A 23841-nucleotide genomic window follows, 5' to 3' on the forward strand; every position below is an offset into this window, starting at 1 on the left:
GTACTTGAATTGTGAAAGATATTTGTGGTAGGAGCCACATAAACTATAGCTAGACAAGTCCACAGATACCATAGTATGCAGTTTGTTTATGTTCCAAGCGTTATAGAAAACAGTTTGTTAAATAGTAGTTCTATATTACTGACATGTTAACAAATTAATAGCTACTTGAAAAAGTAATTCACACAACTTGAAAGTACTTTTTATTTCATTAAATAAGCAAGATTATTTCCTAGTAGGGGGCATTTGTGGAGCACTGCACAAACTTCCCAAACTCTGAAGTAGGTTTGAAAACTCCCACCTTGATTTCCTGCTCTACTAACTTTTCACCTAGTAACCAAAGAAAACTCAGCTTTACAACATCAGACATCACATATCAAAAAAACATAGTTCTAGCTGGAATTAAAACTATAACTACAATAAGCTAGTAGTGTGGACGGTTAGCTTATGCTATGTTGCCTCAAATACATATCCTGTTGTGTTCCTGTGAATTCATTTTGGCACCACAGTGTGCCTCAGATTTAGTTCAATTTGTGAGCTACAGTTTAGGATAACAATAACAACAGTGAAGCTGCATTATAAAATTTTCTTCAAGTTTTATGTCAGTTTACCATAGTATGCTGGCAAGATGGCTTAGCAGGTAAAGTCACTTGGAGACAAACCTGATGAACTGAGTTTAATCACAAAGTCCCATATAATGGAACAAGAGAAACAACTCTCAATTATTCTCCTGGCTGCCCAAGTTTATATCCTCAGAACCATGCAGATGGGCTTCAGAGATAAGACTCCCTTGAAAGTTAAGAGTTAGGCAGCCTGGCATATATAGCAGAAAAATAAAAAGACCCTGTTTCAAAGAAGGTGGAGGATGAGGATTGATCTACTAGACTCTCCTGACTTCACACACGCACCATGGCATGTGTGCATCCACATTCACATACATGAATGCACGAGCACACATACTCATAAAAACACTGAGAGAAAATGTCAATAAATTCTGCGTAAAACAATGCTATCATACTGAAATGAAAGAATAATTAGATTCCCCTATAAAAACAAAATCCAAGGCAGTCCTTCACCACATTACCTACGTAATCACTTACATCTAAGTGAAAAGACACTAGATAATAACCAACGATTTGAAACCAAAGAAAATGTAATGAACATTGGTAACACAAATGACACTTAGTAAATACTAATGCAAATACCATGATTTTTAATTTGTAATTACTTTTAAAATTTCTCTTGTGATTAAAAAGACAAATTCATAAAAACATGATAACCTGTTAATAAGAAAATCATGTACAAAAACATAATTTATTACAACAGAAGGAAGGGGAAGGTACACCTGTATACAACAGTTTTTGTAGAGTATTAAAGAAATGCTGGCATAACACTCTCTCTATCCTTCTCTCTCTCTCTCTCTCTCTCTCACACACACACACACACACACACACACACACACACCCACCCCTGAAAAGGCTACACATTTTATAACTCAAGCTATGACATCCTGGAAAAAGAAGGATCCTTGAGCTGGGCGTGGTAGCAAATGCCTATAATCCCAGAACTTGAGAGATGGGAGAGGAATAAATTTATAAAATAATACAAAGGCAAAGGGCTGCCAGGCTTGTAGACGGGGGATGGGACAGGGACTGGCAGAATACAAAAGTGAAATATAATGGCAGATACCCATCATTACAGATTAAGAGTGAGCTAATATAAACTGTAGACTTCAGATCATATTGATGTGTCAGTGTAGACTCACCAATTATAAAATCTGTGATTCATTCCTGTAATTCTAGTACTCAGGAGAATTACCATGAGTTCAAAGCCAGCTTGGAATACAGAATGAGACTGCATCAAAACACTATGCCCCTAAACACAAATGAGAAAGGGAGCAGGGGAAACAACCCTAACCTAAAACACACCTATGCCAGTCTAGTTTAAGATGTCAATAGTAGGGAAGATGATGAATACATAGAAATTTGGCTTATGAAGTCTCTTCTATTTCTTGTTCAAATTCTGTATGTGCCTATTACAACTTTCTAAAAAATAATTAATTAAAATTAATTAATTAAATAGTAAAAGAAAAATGAGAGAATAAGAGACTAGAAAAATCTATAAAGAGGTCATAGCATAAGGTTCTAGAAAAAAAAGTAGTATTTGTAGAATAGCAAGAAGTCTTTTGTTTAAAAATTTTAAAATTACATTGATTGACTGATAGTGTTATGTATGTGTGCATGCATGTGCATGTGCATGTGCATACCATGGTATGCATGTGATCAGAGGACACTTATGGGAGTCAGGATTGTTGGCAAATGTCTTCACTTGATGAGTCATCTTCCAGGTTCTCACTGTGTTCTGAGACAGGGGTCTCATATTTGCCCAGGCTGGCCTCATTCTCTAGTAGGTGCCTTTGTTATAGTAAAAATTATTTTACCCTTAGTTTATGGCAAGGAGAACCTAATCCAGCAGTTCTCAACATGTAGGTCATGACCCTTTCATGGGGGTTGCCTAAGACCATCAGAAAACACAGATATTTACATTACACTTCATAGCAGTAGCAAACTACAGCTATGAAGTAGCAATGAAAATAATTTTATGGTTGGGGGGGTGGTCACCACAACATAAGGAACTGTATTAAAGGGTCCCAGCATTAGAATGGTTGAGAATCTCTGTCCTAAACCTTTTTGAACTGTCTCTAGTATAGAAATCTGTTACTCATGGTGGTACCTCAGACCATGCTGGAGTTTATGCTAACAAGGTGTTTCATTGTAGGTCCCTGGACAGTTTCATGATGAGATGATATTTCTAGAAAGACTATTCATAACATTAGGGGGTTGGGGCTTTGAGTCATATAAGACTAATGTCCTGATCTCCTGGACAGGGCAAATGGCTAGAGTTGATTCCACCCCCATGGCAATGATTCATTCAATCATACCCACATCATAAAGTTCCAATAAAAATTCAGGCCACCTAAAGCTCAAGTGAACTGCCCAGTTGGTGAAAGACACTGATGTGCTAGGCAGGGCGACAAAGCCTAAGAACCAGAAAGACCCTCCTAGTTCTTACATTTTGCTTTTGGCTCAACCTACTCTCGCCACCCCGCACCTCCCTTTTAAAGTAATTTTTTAGGTTAGCATACAAAGTGATGAGGTTCTTATGGCATTTCATACATGTGTGCCATTGCACTTCATTCTCACTTCCTCCCCGGGCTTCCTGCCCTCCTTGACTGGTTCCCTTCAGTGCACACTCTTTTGCTTTATTACCTATCTTTTGTTCCTCTCTTTCTACCTTCTTTTAAGAGCTCTTCATCCCTTCTCATGGTCCTTTTTCTAGTTTTTCATCTCTTATACAACATACTTTTAAATCTACGTTCTCCATATAAGAGAAAACATGTATTTCTCTGAGTCTAATTCATATCCTTTATAATAAAACTGTAATGTTAAGTATAACCCTTCATGAGTTCAGCAAACTGTCCCAGGGAATGGAGCCTGAAGCTCCAAGGACTTGTTATCCCCTGTCAGAAGTACAGATGAGCTGGGACCTCTAAGCTTATAATTACATGTCTGAAGTGAAGGCAAGCATATAGAATAACCCTATAAAATTTAACCTAATTTCCAGTAGTTAGTATTAGAATTTACTACATATTACTGGCAGTTACTATAAATATAATTAGATAAAACTATGTAGTTAAAAGACACTGGCAGAAAGTATTAAAGATGATCCAATTGCACCTTATCAAAAAAGACTCATTAGATCCAAATATACATTTAATTATAAGTGAAATGACAGAAAAGGATATTTGCTTCACATAGTAACCACAAGGGAGAGTAAACATGTCTTACCTATTACCAGACAAAATGGACTTTATATCAAATTTGTTATAAAAGACAAAAAAGGAAACTGTATATTGACAAAAGTCAATTCATAAGGAAGATACAACAAATATATATATCGACGCATCTAAAAGAGACAAAAAATGAAAAAAAAAGTGAAAAAAAAAAAAAACCCCACACACACAACTGAAAGAGAAAATAAGAGACAGTTCCACAAACAGCCAGGGATATCTACCCAGGTCACTTTCAATAATGGCCCTACTAGGGTAACTATAATAATTTGAAAAACTAACCATGAAGGAAATAACAAGCACTGGTGAGATGTAGAGAATCCTCATGCATTTGTTTTGGAGAATTCTAAGTTATACAACTGTCGAAGTTTGATGGAAAGTTCAAATTTTAAATACAAAGGAATCATATGACCTAGCAAGTATATTCCTAGATATGTGTCCTTCTAGACTGAAAACAAGTGCTCCAACAAAAACATGTACACAAATATCCATGTAGGTATTATTCACAATATCCAAATAGTAAAAAGAACCCACATATCCTAACAAATGAAAAAACAAAATGTGAAATAAAACTATAACAAGGGCATCCTTAGGTCAAAAGATGAATAAGTGTGTTATGTGAAATAAGTCAGACATAGAAGGCCACCGGGTATATAATCCCACTTACATGAACTATCTAGGAGACAAATGCATTGAGACAAGAAGCCAATTAATGGCACCAGGGCCTAGGAAGAAGGATGGAACACTGAATGAGCACTGGTTTTCTTTAGGGATGATGAAGTGTTCTAGAACTTGACAGAGGTGATGACGGTTGTATATTATATTACAAGCCTCTGAATTTTATACTTTAAATAACAGAATAAACTTTCTTTTAAGGCTGGGGAATGAATTCTTGTGCATGCTAGGCAAGTACTCTTCCACTGAGTTTCACTCTCACCACTTATTGGATTTTTATTTTGAGTCAGGGTTTTTCTAAAGCTCTCCAGGCAAGCCTTGAACTGGTGATCCTCCTGTTTCAGCATTGCAAGTAGCTAGGTTTACAGGTTATACCATCAGCCCCAGCAAAACAATAAATTTTACTATAGAAACCTAAACTATAATTCAAGAAAAGATCTGTACTCATGTCATTGACTCCAACTATGAATCCATAATCTGATGTGAACAAAAAGACACAGACAGCAAGAGCCACATACTACGCACCGGTTAGCGCTGCTGGTTTGGACAGTGTGCTGTACTGGTTCTGCGTGGATATCATGCTCTGCCTCGGACTTAGGGTTGGTGATGCAACAAGTGAGAGCTCCTCAATGACAACACTGCTTTTGGGATGATTCTTGGGAAGTTCATTTAACCTTTGCTCTAATGAATATTTTAAAAGGTCCAACTTCTGACTTGATTCATTAAATCTCGCTTGAGCCTTGTAAGGAAAAGAGATATTGCTGTCATCTAAGCCATGATATTCTTCGAATAACATATTAAACAGCTAAAAATTGTTTTTAAAATTACTTCTGAAAGTGCTTTTCTGTCTGTTACTTTTCCTGAGCCAAGTAATTTCATGACATTCTTTGCACCTTCTGCTACTGCAAACTCTATCCTAAAATGATGCCTTAATTCTTCCATCCGAAGCTCAAGAGGACTAATCACAGGTTTTGCTAGGAAAAAAAAGAAACAAAGATTTATTAACTGAATCATTTCACTTTCTAACATCTAGTGATTAAAAACCATGAAAAAGAAATGAATTACTGACATTGAGTTAGTTCTTAAAGTCAATGAACACTGTAGTAATAAAGAGATACAAGGCCGAAATACAAAATGTTGTTTTAGTAGTTACATATATTAATCACACATCTGAAAAGGTTTTAGGCCTGAAGACACTGGTATGTATATTTGATGATATGTAAACACAGTGATTCTTCATACCAGCAAGTTCTATAGTAGGGATTCAACCACCTCCAAAACAAAAACTGAATCTGCATTGATAATGTAAAGACATTTTGTTCTTGTACCAAGGGACTAGGTACGGTAAGCAATCCAGAGATAAAATGTGCAAGAGGAAGCACAAATACTCTCTGCAGATACTATGACATCTTCCACTTAGGACTTGAGCATCCATAGATTCTGGAATCCACTGGGGACTTGAAACCAATCTGCAGATACTGAAGGACAAGTGTAGTACTTTCTGGCTCTACTTTTAAGAACTAGCTCAAGAGTCCCAGTGGAATAAAAAACTAAATAAAATAAGAAAAATGCTAAACAAAGGAATATTTTTAAATAGCAACATGCTTCTTAAAGCATTAGTTAAAAACTATCTGCTTATTGAAATGAAGAATTATGTTCTACATATGAAAAACAGAGGGCAAATATCTGAAAAAATAAAATATCCTATGCAAAATTCAAGATAAACAAAACAAAATCTCCAAACTAAAACTTTCCTTCCTCCCTTAACTCTGAATGACTGCTTCTTTCTTTTCCTTTTTAAAAAGTTTTTATGTTTTTTTAAAGACTTATTTTACTATTTTATGGGTATGCATGTTTTGCTTGCATGTATGTATGAACACCACATACATGCCTGGTGCCCACAGAGTTCAGAGAGGATGTTGAATCCCCTGGGACTGGAATTACAGATTCTTGTGAGCTGCTGCGTGGTTTCTGGGAATCAAACCCAGATCCTCTGTAAGAGCTGGTGAACCAATTCTCCAGCCCCAATGCTTCTTTCTTAATGAATTTAGTAAGTACCCTACACTTGTAAAAGACAACAAAAATTTAAGTGTACTCCATCACCATTATCAAAAGCCAGCTCATTGGTCTGGACAGCCTGAAGAATCTGCATTCGGATGACTTCTATTTTTGTCTTGCTATCCTGGAGCAGTTGCTGAGCTGTACCATGGAGTTTCCGATCCTATTAAAAATGAATTAGAAAAGGTAAGTAGAGAAAAGGATAAATTTTATCTTCTGAAAAGATCAACTGATAACCTAGCAATTAAAAGGGTTAAAAGAACTGTGCATATTCTAATAATAAAGTTTGGTCTTTTGAAACAAATTCTTACTACGTAGCCTTGGATGGCCTGGAATTCACTATGTAGACCAGGCTAGGCAGGAGCAGATTCCCACCTGCCTCTGTCTACTGCATTGGTGGAATTAAAGATGTGTGCCACCATGTCCAGCTTCTAATAATCTTTAAAATACAGAGACAGACAGGCAGACATGCACGCACACGCACACACATGCACATACATGAGCCATCAAGACTTTAAAGGTTAACAGAAAAACATTATTGGTTCAGACAATTTGAGAGAAAAGAAATGAATCTTACTGACTGACTGACTGATTACATTGCTGGGGACAGAACCCCAGGGTTTTATTCACAATAGGTGTGTGCTCTACTACTCACTCAGCTACATCTCCAGCTATGTATCTAAGAAGTACAAAGTGTCTTAATATAGCCATGACCTTCTAGTTACCCTTTTAATGTATATGTGTGCTAAACGCACCTAAAATCTACACCTTTAACCTATTTTTCAATACACAGTATTATTAATTCTGTGATGCTGAGCCTTATACAGCACTAAGCTAAACCTCCAGTCTCTCAATATATAATATTAACTACAGTTTCCAACCTATATTTGAGATCTCTAGACTTATTCATCTGCCCTAAAAATTTGTAGCCTGTAAGACTTACTTCTCCCCATTTCTTCTCCTACTTTGTCCTAAAACAAGGGTTCTAGTGTTAGTATTTATTCAGCGTTATTTTCAAGGGTCCACATACAAGTAAGATCATACAGCCATTTTCTTTCTGTGCCTGGCAAATTTCACTTGGTATAATGTCCTCTAGGGTTAGCTATATCATTACAAATACAAGAACGCCAGTTTTAAAATTAAAATTTATTTATTTAGGTTTTTCAAGACATGGCTTCTCTATGTAGATCTGGCTGTCTGGAACTAGTTCTGTGGATCAGGCTGTCCTAGAACTCAATAGTTCTGCTTCCCGAGTGCTGGGATTATTAAATGCATGTAGCGAAAAATTAAAATTTATTATTGTTGTGGTGATGGTGGTGTGTGCGTGCATGCGTGTGTGTTTGAATGTAGCCATGCATGTGGTGGCTTGAAGACCACTTTTGGGAGTTGGTTCTTTTTCTATTGGACATTCTTTTTCTTCCACCTGTGTTTTACACAAAATTGGATGAGTGTTCCTTTAGTGTGATCAGTAACTCTCAAAATCTGAAGCTCAGTATCTGATGTTTACTTCAATGTTTTAAATATCCTCCTGTCTTACTACATTTCAGTTAATGAGTTGGAGAGATGGCTCAGCAGTTAAGAGCATGCTGCCTTTGCAGAGGACAAGAGTTGCCCAGTACCCATGTTGGGCAGCTACAACCACCTGTAACTCCGGTTCTAGGGCCTTCCTCTGGCTTCTGTGGGCACCTGCACTCACATGCATAAACCCACATATATGGCCACATAATTAAAAAATTAGTCTTTAAAACTGAGTTAAAAGTTCAGAGAGTGTCATATACATGGGTAAATTTTAATCCTAGAAAATATTTGTGTTCCCTTAAATTAGGCAAAAACACCAAGAAACAGGACTGTTTAACACTGGTGGCAACAAGAAAAGTCTAGAAAACCTTGATGGTCATTAATGAGTTCTTTTTAAGCTTGGGAAGGAGTTATCCCTTTGCCATCATCTTAAGACTTCAAACAAGTCTCTGAACTAAGTAATATTGTTATGATTCTGTTTAATTTTAGAACCACACATGGAATTATATAGGACATTAAAGAAATAATGGCCCAACCAAAGATGTCCATGTTCTAATGGGAGAATGTTCTGTTACCTCACTCAACAAAGTGATTTTTGTAGCAGGTGGATTTAAGATTGTTAATCATCTGACCTTAAAATACAGAGGACATCCTGGATTATCAACATAAATTCAATATGAACAGAAAGGCCCATGAATGTAGAACTGGAAGAGAGACCAGGCTAGAGTGATGCAATGGAATATGATAAACAGTGGACACTCCGATGGTGATTCCCAGTGTACAGCTTTCAGAAAATGGAAAGGCTCAGAACGGAATCTCTCTCCCCTGCACTCTCTAAGAGCAAACACTGATCTGCCAACATCTGGACTGCAGTTCTGTGAGGTCTATTTCTGACAAAATAACTATAAAGCTGTCACACATAAAAAAAAAAGTACATTGTTTTAAATCTCTAATTTGTATGGTGCTTTGAATGAGATGTCCCTCATAAGTCTCAGGCATTTAAATACTTGATCCCCAGTTGGTAACTGTTGGGGAGGATTAGGAGGTGTGGCCTTGCTGGAAGAAGTATGTACTGGGGTCAGGCACTGAGGTTTCAAAAGACTTGTACCAGTTTGCTCTCTGGCTCTTGCTTGTGGTTTGAGATGTGAGCTTGGAGCTTTTCTGCCTCCGTGCTTTCGTTGTTCCACCATTAAAAACACTAACCCTCTGGTATGTTTATAACATACACCCAATTAAACTCTTTTTATAAAAGTTGCCTTGGTCATGGAATCACAGCAATAAAATGTAACTAATACAATTTGTTCCATACAGTAATCATAGAAACCTAACAAAGGAATTTTAAAAACTATCAGAAGTTAATGTATTTCTTACTATAACAATTGTATTTTAGCCAGGCAGTGGTGGCGCACGCTTTTCATCCCAGCACTCAGGAAGCAGAGGCAGGTGGATCTCTGAGTTTGAGGCCAGTCTGGTCTACAGAGCGTGTTCTGAAACAGCCAAGGGCTACACAGAGAAACCCTGTCTTGAAAAACAAACAAACAAACAAATTTTAAAAAGAAGTATCCACAAAACTTGATTAACTGCATGGTAGGCTAATCTTCACATATTATTGATGCAAACGTCTTTAACCATTAAGGCAATCAGTATTAACTTGGAAATAAAATAGAATACAATAAGCTTTATTCTCCATGAGACTTAGGACCAGAATTCAGGAGACAAGCATCACTTAGCAGCACCATTTCAGCTAATCAACCATGTAGAATGGAATACTGTAGAAAGGGGAAAATAGGTATATATGGTGATGTTTTACAAAGAGGAAAAAAGCGCGAATTCTTAATATGTTGTTTGATACATTTACCAGAATTAGTATATCACAGGGGAAATGAGTGGCACAGTCATGCATTTTTTTAAAAAACTTTTTTCCTGCTCCCAAGTCAGTAATTTTAGGGGCTTCTACCTGGTTTTTACTCTTTAATAAAATATTTTAATTTCATACCAAGTCAAGGAGTCATGCTCAAACAATTTACTAAGTCCTTTTGATATCAAGGCACACTATAAGGCAGATATACACACACCTCATATACATTTGCTAACTACACTTTGCCAATGAGGAAGCTGATTGAATTTGGTGTTTGTCTGCAGCATAGCATAAACATTTTTATGAATACAACTCTTAACTTTCTAAATTTAAAGGAAAGCATTTTTCCTTTTCTTCTCCTTCTTGAGTGTTAAGAACATCAGACAAATCAAAGATCTGAAATATATGTGTGTGTGTATTTTTTTTTTGGAGGTCAGATCAGAGTTAAGAGAAAAAAGTGTTTGCTCTGAAAGTCATAATTTAATCAGACATGAATCAAATTGTCTCATGTGTGAAAATGACTACCTTCTGAGAGCTATTGGTTTCCTTCAGAAACTGTAAAAGGAGATACAGCTCTCTGAATACAGAACTTCTGTGTTAGATAATGCTAAAATTAACTGCTAGTGCATAATAATGATTAAAAATCCTTTAGAGCAACAAAAGAATGGTACAGTATCTCATCTTTAAATGTAAAAATATAAGGAGTAAAGAAACTATGCAATAGTATGGTTTTCAGTAAAGCCATTTCCTTTATTATTTTATCACTATGATAACATTTTGTTTTCTCTCTCTCTCCTTCCCTTCTCCTCCAACCACCCATGAGAAAGCTTCCAAGTATCCAAGGTCAGTATCAAACTCATTACTTACTGAGGACAGCCTTGAATTTCTCATCTTGTCTCCAACTTGCCTGGTTTATGTACTGCTAGGGACTGAAAGCAGGATAGTGTGTATGACAGGCAAGTACTGTATCAACTAAACTATATCCTTAGCCCAGAGGTTCTTTTAACTATTTTAGTACAATATCAAAAGAAAACACTTATACTTCATTTTAAAGCCAAATGTACTTTCTTTCCCCACACATTGTTTTTAGAAGAGCTACTCAAATGTCACAGTGTGACAAAGGCTTTTAATAGTGACTATGGACACCACCTACTATCTATACACTGCTGAAGTTTTAGGCCAATATTTAACTAATTTTGAACTAAAAAAATAATGATTTATTATGGTTCCACATAATAGACTAGCTAAAGTAAATACTAATAATAAGCACTTTACAATGCTTGATAATTATATTTGGAATGGATATTTTATAACTTCAACTTATGCATCGTCCCTTTTTTTTATTATCAAAAATAGATTCTCCTTTCATACAATACATCCTGACCATAGTTTCCCCTCTCTACTTCTTCCAGCTCACCCCAGATCTACTCCCTCTCCATTTCCCTTCAGAAAAGAGCAGGCCTCCAAGAGACAACCAAACATGACAAAACAAGATACAGCAGGACAAAAGCCCTCCAAGTATGCATCATTCTTCACTTAATAGAAAACAGCTGACCAGTCATGGTAAGTAGTGCATGCCTTTAATCCCAACCTTCAAGAAGTGAGACAAACAGTTATCTATGAGTTCAAGGCCAGCCTGGACTATATAACAAGCTCCAGCCAGCCAGAGCTACATAGTGAGATCCTGTCTCAAAAAACAAAAATACATTTTAAAATGTACTGTTTTATAAAGTCATGCTGGGAATACCATGCATCTCAGAAATATACAACTATCAAATAAATGAGCCCATTATTATCTTAACCTTTCTATAATATTTGTAACATACTTCCCATACGTTAAACATTACCAGACTCAGTTAAAATACAAGATTTGGCCTGTTAGAATCCTAACTCATGAAGGTTTTAGTTTGACAGACATGGGGAGGCAAAGATAAATAAAGGGGTACTTCCCAATTAGGAAAAAGTATGACAAGGCTTGAGAGAACAGAAGGGAAGGAGAAAAACTTTAGAAAGAACCCTAGATTTTAATAAATAGCTTTGTGTACTATCTGAACATAAGCACAAGACATGTCTCTTTAACAAACCTTATCAAAACCTTCAGAGACTGTGCTGAAAGTCAGTGATGTCACATGGAGTCACAACTGCACAATGAGGAAATGCTAAGAAATACTACTCCTTAGACAATAAGGTAAGATAGATGTACCCCATCTCCAGGTCTCTATTAATAATAACAGAAATATCTGAGTCACATAAATGATTAAAAAAAAAATAATTACAGTACCCAGATGGGCCAATGGAAGATAGTGGTAACAAATGAGTGACAGAGTGGCATTCAGTAATGAATTTTGTAATAAAGTATGTCAGGGCACTAGGTGGGAATTCTAAACAATACAGACAGTGAAAAGCAAAGCAATGTTCTTGGCCTACATAAAATTTGCATTCTAATGTTAAACACAGGACAGTGAAATTGATCATGTGGCAGGCATGGCTGCACACACCTAGAAGAATCTCAGCACTTAGAAAGCAGGAGGCAGGAGGATCACGCATTTGAAGTCAGCCTAACTACATAATGAGTTCAAAGACAGCCTGGTCAGACACAGCTTTAAAAAAACAGCACTGTGAATGGGAAGAAGACCTCCATATCATGTATAAACTAATTTCAGGTTAGTGGCAGTGTAGTGAAGGGGAGAAGTGTTACTATTTCACTTGGGACAGGGATTAACGAGCTTGCTGTGACACAGTTGCATCTAATAACTTAAAGAAGTGAGAAAAAGTCATGAAAATATTTAGGAGAAGAAATTACTTAAGACAAAGGCCTTGAGTAGAGTATGCTGTTAGCATTCAGACCCACTTCTTGGAATCCTGGCCAAAAAGCAGGTAATACCCTGGCCCACCCAGCATCCTGAAGTCATTCTACATTCCTGTTCCCTTTAAGAAAGGACTCCTCTCCCTTCCCCATCTGGCCACAAGGTAGCATGCTCTCTCCTCTCTCTCCCCCTCTCTCCCCTCTCTTCCCTCTACTAAATAAAACTCTCCACTGAGCGCTGTCTGCATGGTGTCTCTGTCTTTCACTCACTGTGGGGCACCTTGGCTCCACCTGCCAAAGCCTCTCACACCCCATTTCATAAAACTAGCTATATTCGAAGGATAGAAAAAGGTCAGTGAAGGTACAGGGCAGGGCGAAAAAGGTGTTTTTAGAATATAAGATACCCAGGGATAAATTCTGTGGGTTTACCAAATCAGAATAAGGACTTTGGATTTTGTCTAAACAATGATGGAAGGTTTTGAGATTTGAGCAGGAGGTTGAGAATATCTGACCTAATATTTGAAAGGGCAACTCTGGCCATACCACATATAGGAATAGTGGTTTATATCATACAGAAACCAGTAACTAGACTGCTTAAGAGGACTTAACTGCCAAACTGAAACTCATCACCCTTACCCCAAAACTTCTTATTCCCTCTTGTGAATTTCTTATCAATGTGAACAGCACACTCAATCAGTCTGCCTACGTATCATCTAAGGATCATTTTTGACTGTGTTCTTCCTCATCCAGGTACCAATAGCTTGCTTCTATCTCCTTTATTTTTACTGCTGCTTCAAGACATATGAAGTCATTTAACATGGACTGCCATAAAAACAAACTACTTAAAGTCTAGCCTCCCCACACACACACACCCACTTGCATATTTACTTGTACATACATGCATATCATACACACAAAAAGTGAACTCTTACACTCTCAACTTAGGTTAAAAAATTATGCTATAAATCTGTGTTATAGCCCTACCAATGACCTCAGTGTTTTAACCAGGCAACACATACCACCATCCCTAGAAAGCAGTTACACCTTTCGTTTGTGGAGACAGTTTCATTACATAGTCCATCCTGGCCTTATAGTTATGATCCTCCTGCCTCAGCTTCCTAAGTGTTGGGATTATAGGTATGAGCTACCAAGCCCTACTGAATTTAGTTTTTAAATATCAAATTGTCTTTCAGATTCCATAGATGAGACTTCAATGATGTGTTACCGTACTTCAGTGGTCCTTCTCCGGGTTTCCAGAGTCATTTGTTCAAGCCACTACTATTATTTGCAATTATTTATACATGCTGTCTTCTAAAAGCTTATATCCCAGGACCTACCATGAGTAAATTAGATCCTTTCAGTACTCTACATAATTTCAATTCGATTTCATCTCTAATCTCATAAAAATGTACTTGGATCCTTTTAGAAGTTACCAGGTAAGATCATGTCTAGACAGAAGAAAGATACTAAGATTGTGTTGGAGACTACAGCAGTTGCTAATATGCTTTGGTCTTCTAATTAAGCATCATTAATTGAGAGATTTCCTAATTAAAATTCAAAAGCTACTGGAATGTAATTATCTGTTTTAGTACTTTACAGGTCTGTTTAGTTTGGATTTGTGTTTTTTGTTAATTATCCATGTACTTCTTTGATTTTAGTATGTGCATAACACTGTTCAATTTATATCTGTTGATTCTTAGTCTCTAAGACCACTAGAAGAATACAATGGGACCTATGGTCCTTTTATCCACACTTTAAGTAAATCCTAAACCCCTCAAATTAATCCATCAACCTGGGATTTAAAAAATCTTATGACAGACAGCACTGACTGGCTTAATTTAATTTTAAAATGCTTGGCATCATGTAGTATAACATTTTATAACAACCTTTCATAAAAATAAAAATTTCCTATACTAAAGGCCAATAATAAAATCACTAAAGGCTAATAAAGCTGGGCACATTAGCAAATGTCTGTAATCCTAGTACTTGGGAGGCCAGCGCAGAAGGATTGTGGGTTTTAGGCCAGTGTGGGCTAGATAGTGAGACACTATCTCAAAAAAGCATTAATCAGAGAAGATTTGGTGAATGCAGAGATCTGTGGTTTCTCAAGATGCTGAGATCAAGTGACAGTTGAGTGTTCGCTCATCCCTAACCAAGACATCTATACCATCAGGGAACACCATGGAAGAGGGAGGGGAAAGAATGTAATATTCAGACAATAGAGAGATGTGAACTGCCACCTTTGAAGCAAGACACAGCCACTACATACATAAACCCATAGCAGCTTTGGTGGCCTGCACAAGTGTAGGCCTGTCAACAGAGAAGCATGAATAAAGTGTTCATAGGGTCCTCCCTCATGAGCTACTGGCTACTGACAGATTTTGGAAGAGGAGGAGTTAGTGCCTTCAGTTGTGTATCCCTTGTTAAGTGTGGCAAGCTTCCTTCAATGGATAGTTTCACCTAATAGTTATATAGATGGCTTTAGTTAAACTCACTAGGTCACAAAATACAACAGAAAAGACATGAATATGAGAAAGGAACTTGAATGGAGGGTATTGATAGGGCGATAAAAACAGGAAATTATAATTTTATCTCCCAATAGTAAATATTAAAGGTTAGTAAAGTAATGTTCTATCAAATAAAAATATATTCCACTAAATTTTTAGATGTTATATAATCTAGCTAATTTTCATAATTAACCTTAAAATCTTACTTATTATACACATATTCTTTGTTCAGTGGAAGAGTGGGATGCAAGACATTAAGAAATGATCCTCTCCTTTCTCGTTTCACATTCTTTCCAAGCTGGAATAAAAAATAAATACCAAAGAAAGAGCTACACACACACACACACACACACACACACACACACACACACAAATAAATAAATAAATAAATAAATAAATAAATAAATAAATAAATAAATAGGGGGGCAAGTGTGAAGGTTCATAGCATCAGGATACCTGCTGCCAAAGCTGATGACCTAAGTCTGTTCCCTAGGATTCACATGGTGGTAGGGGAGAACTAACTCCCACAGTTGTCCTCTGACTTCTACACATGCTGTGAACCCAAACACATACACACCACACAGAAGAGGAACACACAAACATAAGTTTTCGAATATGAAGAAACATTGATATTCAGAGAGAAGAATCTTTAAAATAACTGAGATCAGATAGGTAAATTTATAATAAATGCACCCCAGATTTTCAGAATCATACAATCTATGACACTTTATGTTGGGAATAATATAAATAGCTGAGAGGTTTCCAATGTTTTTTTTTTTCCTGCCACAGTATATCTACAAGCATGTTCTCATTATTAACTGCTCCCTTAACACTGATTTTCAAATGGCAGTTACAACATCAGAATCTCAAGGATGTACAGTGGTAAGTCATGCAGTCAGTGATGCTTGGATGTCAGTTCCTCACTAGTCCTTTCCCAAAGCCTGGTAGTGGCCAGAAAATTCATCATAGTCTAGATTCTTTTGAGAGAATAGATTTTTTTGTTTTGATATAATTTTAGGTTTATAGAAATGTCACAAATACGGAGAACTCTTTCGTGTTCATAACTAGGTTTTGAGACAATACACAATTTTTATACCATTGCCTTTAAAAACATTCTATTTTTTGTCTGCATTTTCCTACTTTGAGGCTAAAATTGTCTCAGAACCATTATGTACTGCTTAAACCCTGAAATTACCAACCCAAACCAAAAATAACGAAAAAGGTGGCACTAAATGGAATGAAAGAGACGCTTATTTGCAGTGGGAGGGTTTTAGAATGTGTAGTCACCTGCTGACCTCAACAGGGAGCTCACATTGCCAGAAGTACCAAGTCTGCGAAGGTCTGCCATGAGAGTCAAATTATGCCTATTACTGACACCAGGGTAACAAATGAATTTTAGGGAGTAGGCAAACTCAAAAATATGCAATCTACAAATACTAGGGATTTACTTACCTTTGAAGAGCCATTTGAGTACATCTGTATCATGTTCTCTGCACCTTGTTTTACTTTAAGTTCTATATCCAGTTGTTTCTGTAAGGCCATCAATCTATTGTTGCTAGTAGAACTACGAGAGTCACTATTTGGAGTATCTGGAGTCCTTGGACAATCTGTGTATACAATATTATGTTAATGTTACTAGGATCAACTGCTGCTTAAAATTAGATATCAGGATGAATCTGACCAAAGTACGTTATCTGCATGTGTGAAAATGGCACAATAAAACCCATTATATTGTACAATTGATATACATTAATAAAAATTATCATTGAAAATATAATCTGTAAATTAATATATTCAAAGAATAACAGAGTTTGAAATGAGTTTCAAGTCACTTAAATGGAATTTCCTTATGTTTATAGATAATAAAGAATTAAATAACTCAAGCAAAGGAACTACCTGAGTTGCAGAACTACCTGCTAGTTCAGCTTTATGCCCTATAGACCATTTTGGGTCTGGCATGGTATAATCACTGTACATAGGAGGTTGAGGCTAGTGTGGGCTACAAAGTGAAATTAGTCTATTTTAAGCTGAATGATGCCTATCCAAGGCTTTTTCAATATTACTACTTTTAAATTAAACCTTAGCAATTTCACTACTTTATTAAATAATAAAATTCCCCTTTGTCCCATTATTGATAAGAGAATAAAATATCCAAACATTACACAAATTCTACCCTGGTAATTCTCTGTAAAAAGAACTAAATGAGAGTTTTCAAAGGTCGTGCTGACATTAAGTGCTAATGAATTAAGCATAAAAATGTTCACATTTTTATACTCTGAGAATATTCAACTACAATGGAAACGGTTCAAGGCTATTGATTGACATCAAATTATGAGAGGTAGGATAAAAAGATCAAATATTTATTATTTCTATGGTATATTTTACAGAACACTGTATTGTTTGTTTTTAGGCTCTTTTGGGGGCCCACCATCTAGCTCCCAAATAAATCACACACGTAGGCTTATTCTTAACTATCCTTAGCTTGGCTTGTTTCTTGCCAGCTTTTCTTAACTTAGATCAACCCTTCTGTCTTTTTGCCTCTGGACTTTTTCTGTTCTCTTACTTCTGTAAATCCTTACTCTTTCTCTGTGGCTTGCTGTGTAGCTGGGTGGCTGGTCCCTGGAGCCCTCCTCCTCCTCAGGCCTTCTTCTTCCCAGATTTCTCCTTCTATTTCTTCTCTCTGCTTGCCAGCCCTGCCTATCTTTTCTCCTGCCTCACTATTGGCCAGTCAGTTCTTTATTAGACCATCAAGCATTTTAGACAAGCAAAGTAACACAACTTAAAATAATGTTCCTCAACACTGTGTTGTTTATATTTACATTAAAAACAAAATATAAATGACTTCAAAGGTGACTATGTATGGCAATTGACTTCTAATAATTTGATTATATCTCTAAATGTTCATATTGAAGGTCACTGGTTTATTTCACATCCACACTAGTTCCCCTAATTTAAAAATAGGCCAGGCAAACAATGAGGCCAGACATGGTATGTCACACCTGTAATCTTATCAGGAGAAACAGGAATATCTTGAGTTCAAGGACTGCTTGGGCTACAGAGCAAGAAACTGCCTCAGAAAACACAAAAAACAAAACAACATTTATATGCAATTAACTAGATACACATACTAATCAAAATGCTTTTAAAATATGAGCATATATGGAAACAAGATCGTTCAGCAGGTAAGAGCACTTAATGTCATGGCTGATGACCTGAGTTTGATCCCTAAGAGCTACACGATGGAAGGAGAGAACCAACTCCTCTAAGTTGTCATCTGACCTCCACATGCATGCTGTGATATGCATGCCAACATCTATACACACACCCAAATAATAAGTGTAGTAAATATAAATGAATAAACAAGCATCAGCCCTGAACAATCATACTCATATTACAAATAAGAAAAGCAGGGCACAAGAGATTAAGAAACGTGCCCCATGTAATACAGCTATTAAGTGGCAAAACCAGATTTGAATCTAATCAATTCTGTTTTGACCACTACCCTATTGATTGCTGTACTACATTATATTTAGCATTTATTCTGTTATATATTTAAAAGCTTGTAAGCAACTATATCAAACTCTGTATATGTATGAATATTTAGGAAAACAACAGTATAATTATGTATCACATGAGTATGTATGCTATTAATCCTTAAGTAACCCTTTGAGAAAGATATTTGAGACCTATTCCAAGACTTAGACAAAGCCATCAAGTTATTGGCTAGAATTCACTTCAAGAAATAGTTCTATTGTAACTGAATTAGCCAAATTCATTTTATATACAACACATTCTTATAGAAAAGTGACATAAAATATACCTACGCTTTCAAAATAGCACACAAGAACTACTGACCATGTGCAGTACAGAGGGTAAAAGTGCTTAGATCTAGCACTGGTTAGATCTTAGATCTAACCTGGGTATAGGGGTGCATGCCTTTAATCCCAGCACTCCAGAGGCAGAGGCAGGTGGATCTCTAAGTCTGAGGACAGCCTGGTCTACTGTGCAAGTTCCAGGACAGCCACGGCTACATAGAGAAACCTAGTCTCGAAGGGGGGGAAAAAGAAGAGTGGTTACATCTAAATTACTTAGACACTGAGATCCAGTTCAAACCTTGTAACATAGGAAAGTTACTGAATGGCTCTGTCACATGTTCTTCTTCTGGAATGAAAACACCATGTGCCTCGGAAGATTATTGTGAAGATTAAATGAGTTATGTATAAAGACTTGAGAAAAGGGTGTAGTGCACAGTAAATATTTAATAACTATCAACTGGCCACATTTACTGTAGAAAATAATCTCTACTGGGGTTATAATATAATACACAATATAATTCTGAAAACATTTTTTTTCTTTTTCTCTTTTTATATAAATAATATAAAGGTTGTAGAAAAAATCCAAATCACACAGAATCTGGGGCATAATTACCATAAAAGCACATGTTTAAAAAAAAAACTGAAGTGTATGAACAGTACAAAGCCCCTGCCGAGGAAAGAACAGGAATGTGTTATTTGTAAAGCTGCGGATGGTGTTTAGCCTGGGATGAGGGGAGAAACGATCCCTGTCTAAACATTTGCCTTTAAATGAAATGAAAGCTGTCCTCTTCATGTTTCCACATGGATCAGAGGTTCAATGGGTAAAAGGTGGGGGGCACACAAGTTCTATCATGAGATGAAATCCTGTAGTTAGGGTTGTCTAACAATATGCTTTGCCTGAAGATGTAAAAAAGGTCCTTGTCTCTGGAAACATATACAAATTTGTATTATGTTTTGGTAGAGATGGTGTATATTAAATTCCTGTACATTACTGTGATTGACTCTGAACTATTTATTGTATGTAAACTTATGGAAGGAGTATACACTGACTTCAGTCTGAAGGACCACAGGAAAAGAACAAGTAAGCCAGAGCTCTAGAGTCTGTGTTGCAGGGTTAATCTTGTGGCTGTTAATTATCAGTGTGGTTATAACTGCATATTTAACATAGCTGTACTGTAGCTATTATGGTGAACAATACTAAGGGTATAATAGATTAAATCACGGCTCAGCTAAACAGTGGACAGTCCTCTTCATTTAATCTTTACAGAGAAGTAATTTTCAAAGGTCCAAATACAGCACCAACTTTTGGTATGCACGCTTTTTTTAATGAGACGCTGCTGCTCTCTATTTTTTCATTTAGAAATTAGAGAAATAGCTAGGTATAGTCTCTCATGTTTTACTTCCAGCACTCAAGAGTCTAAGGCAGGAGGATCACAGTAATGTAGGTTATTGGTTAACTCATAGCTTTAGAAAACAAATAGTTTCCAGTGTACTTGTTAGTATTCCAAAACTACGGTAACAAAAAGTCTTCACTAGGCCGGGTGGTGGCAGCACACGCCTTTAATCCCAGCACTCGGGAGGCAGAGCCAGGCGGATCTCTGTGAGTTCGAGGCCAGCCTGGTCTACAGAGCAAGATCCAGGACAGGAACCAAAACTACACAGAGAAACTGTCTCGAAAAGCAAAAAAAAAAAAAAGTCTTCACTAATGTTCACTTCATGTAATATAGGAAATTTGGATCCGTGAGATGGTTCAACAGGTAGAGAGCTTGCATCAAGTGTGTTCAAGGCCCAGGATCCTGACTCCTGAAAGTTGCCCTCTGACCTCCACACATGCGCCCTCCTATGTGCATATACATATGGCATAAAGAGATGTAATAAGAAAAAAAAATTAAAGGAAATTTAAAAAAATAATTGCTTGCTTGGTGGTGGTGGCACATTCCTTTAATTCCAGCAGTTGGAAGGCAGAGGAAGGTAGATCTCTGTGAGTTTGAGGACAGCCTGGTTTACACAGATCTAGTTCCAGGAAACGAAAACAAAAAACCCCAAAGCTTATAAGATGAAAATTGTGCTTGTTGTTTTAATTTTAAGGCTGTCTTTAAGTTATAAGAAAAAAATGGAGATATAGCAGTTTATCTGTTTCTTTGAGACAGTCTCCCTATGCCCTGGAACCAGGCTAGTCTCAACCTCCTACGTGCTAGTTTACAGGTGTGCAACACCATGCCTGATCTTAACATACACTCTGACACTTAAAGTTAGCTCCATTCTAATGACTACAGAGAAATCTCCAATTGATGCATCTACTATAAAAACAATAAACAAAACAATTGGGGGGCTATCATAAGAAATTATGCACATTTCTAATCTTCTAAGCATCATTATAGTACTTTAAAATGATAGACAAACTTAGTAAATTTGGTTGAATGATTGTACATCAATATGTTTTACTTATTTAAGTTATAGCAGACAGCAACAGGGATAGGTCAATGAAATCATGTCTTTTTGAACACTAACCAACATAAACTGCTATGTTTTAAGATGGATAGTGAGTGGGCATGACTAATTCTTTCATGGAAATATTTTTAAATGATTGCCTACCAAATAAATACTCAAATCAGCAACTGGGCTCTAAAGACCTATGCTGTTCAGCCAAGCTAACCTACCACTACTACTTTCCTGGCAAATCTGACGTTAAAATTTTCAGCTGTTTCTGAGAAATGAAAAACATTCCTCCATACTACTGTTGGTATAAGCACCACTTTCTCTAGGAAACATTCCCTAACATCCTTCAGTACAACTGGACACACATTCTTCTCTTGACTGAAATTTTATATACTAACAATGATCTGTTTTCAGTTCAGTTTTCCCTCAAAGATTCTAGGCATCTGGAATACTAGCACTTGACACTAGTACTTGGGTCTTACCTACTACAACAGATGAGATTAAGAGCATATCAGACTCATAAAAAAATAGGCTAGCATTGAAAATACGGAGATCAAGTTTTTAGGACTAGTGAGAGATAACAATAAATAGATTCAAGGCAGTCAACTAACTCTAGATAGATATATATGGGGAGGGAACGTGAGCAGGGACAGGTAATAGTAACAATCAAATATAGATTTTGTTAAGTACAGATGTTGTACCAGCTAAATCAATCAATTACAACAAAGTAACTGCTTTTTAATATTTTTAAATTGGCACAAATGGTGAGAAAGGCAAATGTTAAAAGTATAAAGCTATTCTATTACAAACACAAATACAATAGTAATTATTTAAATATAAATGATACAGTCAAGCAGCAAAAATTAGACTGAAAAAATTAAATGAAATCAAATCTGGACTGAGATAGCTCTGCCAGTAAAGTACTTGTCTTACAGGCTCAAGAACATGAGTTTGAGCCCTAGTACTCACATAATTTGATCCCTAGTATCCACATAAAAGGCCAGGTGTAGTAACACATGCTTGTAATCCCAGCACAAAGGAGGCAGAGACTGGTGGATCTCTAGGCTTTCTGGCTAGCCATCAGAGACCACCTGGTGAGTTCCAAACCAATGTAAGACCCTGTCTCAAAAGCAATGATACCAGAGGCTGTTTCCTGACAGCCACATGCAGGTATACACACATAGATACACATATACATATACTCAAATCTTACTATATGCTGCTTACAAGAGACCTAAAGCAGCCAGGTGGTGGTGGCACATGCCTTTAATCCCAGAACTCATGAGGCAGAGGCAGGTAGATCTCTGTGTTCAAGGCCAGCCTGGTCTACAGAGCAAGTTCCAAGACAGCCAAGGCCACACAAATAAACCCTATCTCAAAACAAACAAACAAAAGAGACCTATAGCGTAATTTATTTAAAGTATTATATATATATATATATATATATATATATATATATATATATATAGAGAGAGAGAGAGAGAGAGAGAGAGAGAGAGAGAGGGAGAGAGAGTGTTAAAGGAATGCAAATGATATATTCTCCTCCAATCATAGAATTCTCCCCCTAAATCAACAGAGAGAATATAGATAAGATAGTTATTTTATTTCAATTCAATACCCATCAATTTTAAATTTGTATGTACTCAATATGGTCATAAAAATAAAGGAAAAAAAACCAGACATCAAATCTGCATTTCAACAAGTATTAACACAAAGTTCTAGTACACAGTTAAAAACTCACAAAGCTCAAGTAGAAAAAAGTCACATGTGAGAAAAAAGTCTGCAGAATTAGCCTGGTAAAAATTTCACTTACTGATATAAGTGCTCAGCTCTAAATGCGATATCTTCTTTGAAAGATTTATTTTGAATTATGTGCACACGTTTGTTTGTGTATGAGTATGTGACTGTGTGTGCAGAATTCACAAGAAGATGCTGGATACCCTGGAACTAGAGTTACAGGCAGTTGTGAGCCACCTGACATGGGTGCTAGAAACCTAACTCAGGTCCTTTGGAAAAGCAGTGTTAACCACTGAGCCATCTCTCCAGTTCCTAAACAGGACATCTTTATCAACTGAAGAACAACACAGAAAAGAGGGCAGAAGAATGTTAGAGCAGTACAGACAGCAGTGCTGTGAAAATGGCTGTTTTCTGGATGTGACCTGGCTACTCCATTCTTGAGCTCACAGTAGGTTGTAGTTACCTGCACAAAATTCCAACAGAGTTAGTGGAAGAGCTCATGAGGACCCCAGCTGAAGAATCATTAGCAGTGGACAGGTGCTCAGGTAGAGATGCTCATCCTTCTTTGGTGTAGCCACAGG

At 36.7% G+C, this 23841-nt stretch overlaps 1 protein-coding gene across 2 annotated transcripts in view; it reads right to left on the reverse strand.

Moving 5' to 3' along the window:
- The window catches only part of Pkn2 (protein kinase N2), a 114853-nt gene that overhangs the window by 41692 nt on the left and 49320 nt on the right, over positions 1 to 23841 (reverse strand). For both annotated transcript variants that reach the window (XM_052731970.1, XM_052731971.1), the window contains exons 3-6: positions 16722 to 16876; positions 6626 to 6743; positions 5351 to 5496; positions 5048 to 5261 (exon numbers count right to left, since the gene is read on the reverse strand). In XM_052731970.1, the coding sequence (XP_052587930.1) occupies positions 5048 to 5261; positions 5351 to 5496; positions 6626 to 6743; positions 16722 to 16876 (633 nt within the window). The remainder of the gene's footprint in view (positions 1 to 5047; positions 5262 to 5350; positions 5497 to 6625; positions 6744 to 16721; positions 16877 to 23841) is intronic.

Source organism: Peromyscus californicus, unplaced genomic scaffold (genome assembly GCF_007827085.1).
Source record: "Peromyscus californicus insignis strain IS unplaced genomic scaffold, ASM782708v3 Scaffold_9__1_contigs__length_137607984, whole genome shotgun sequence".
NCBI classification, from domain to species: Eukaryota; Metazoa; Chordata; class Mammalia; order Rodentia; family Cricetidae; genus Peromyscus; species Peromyscus californicus.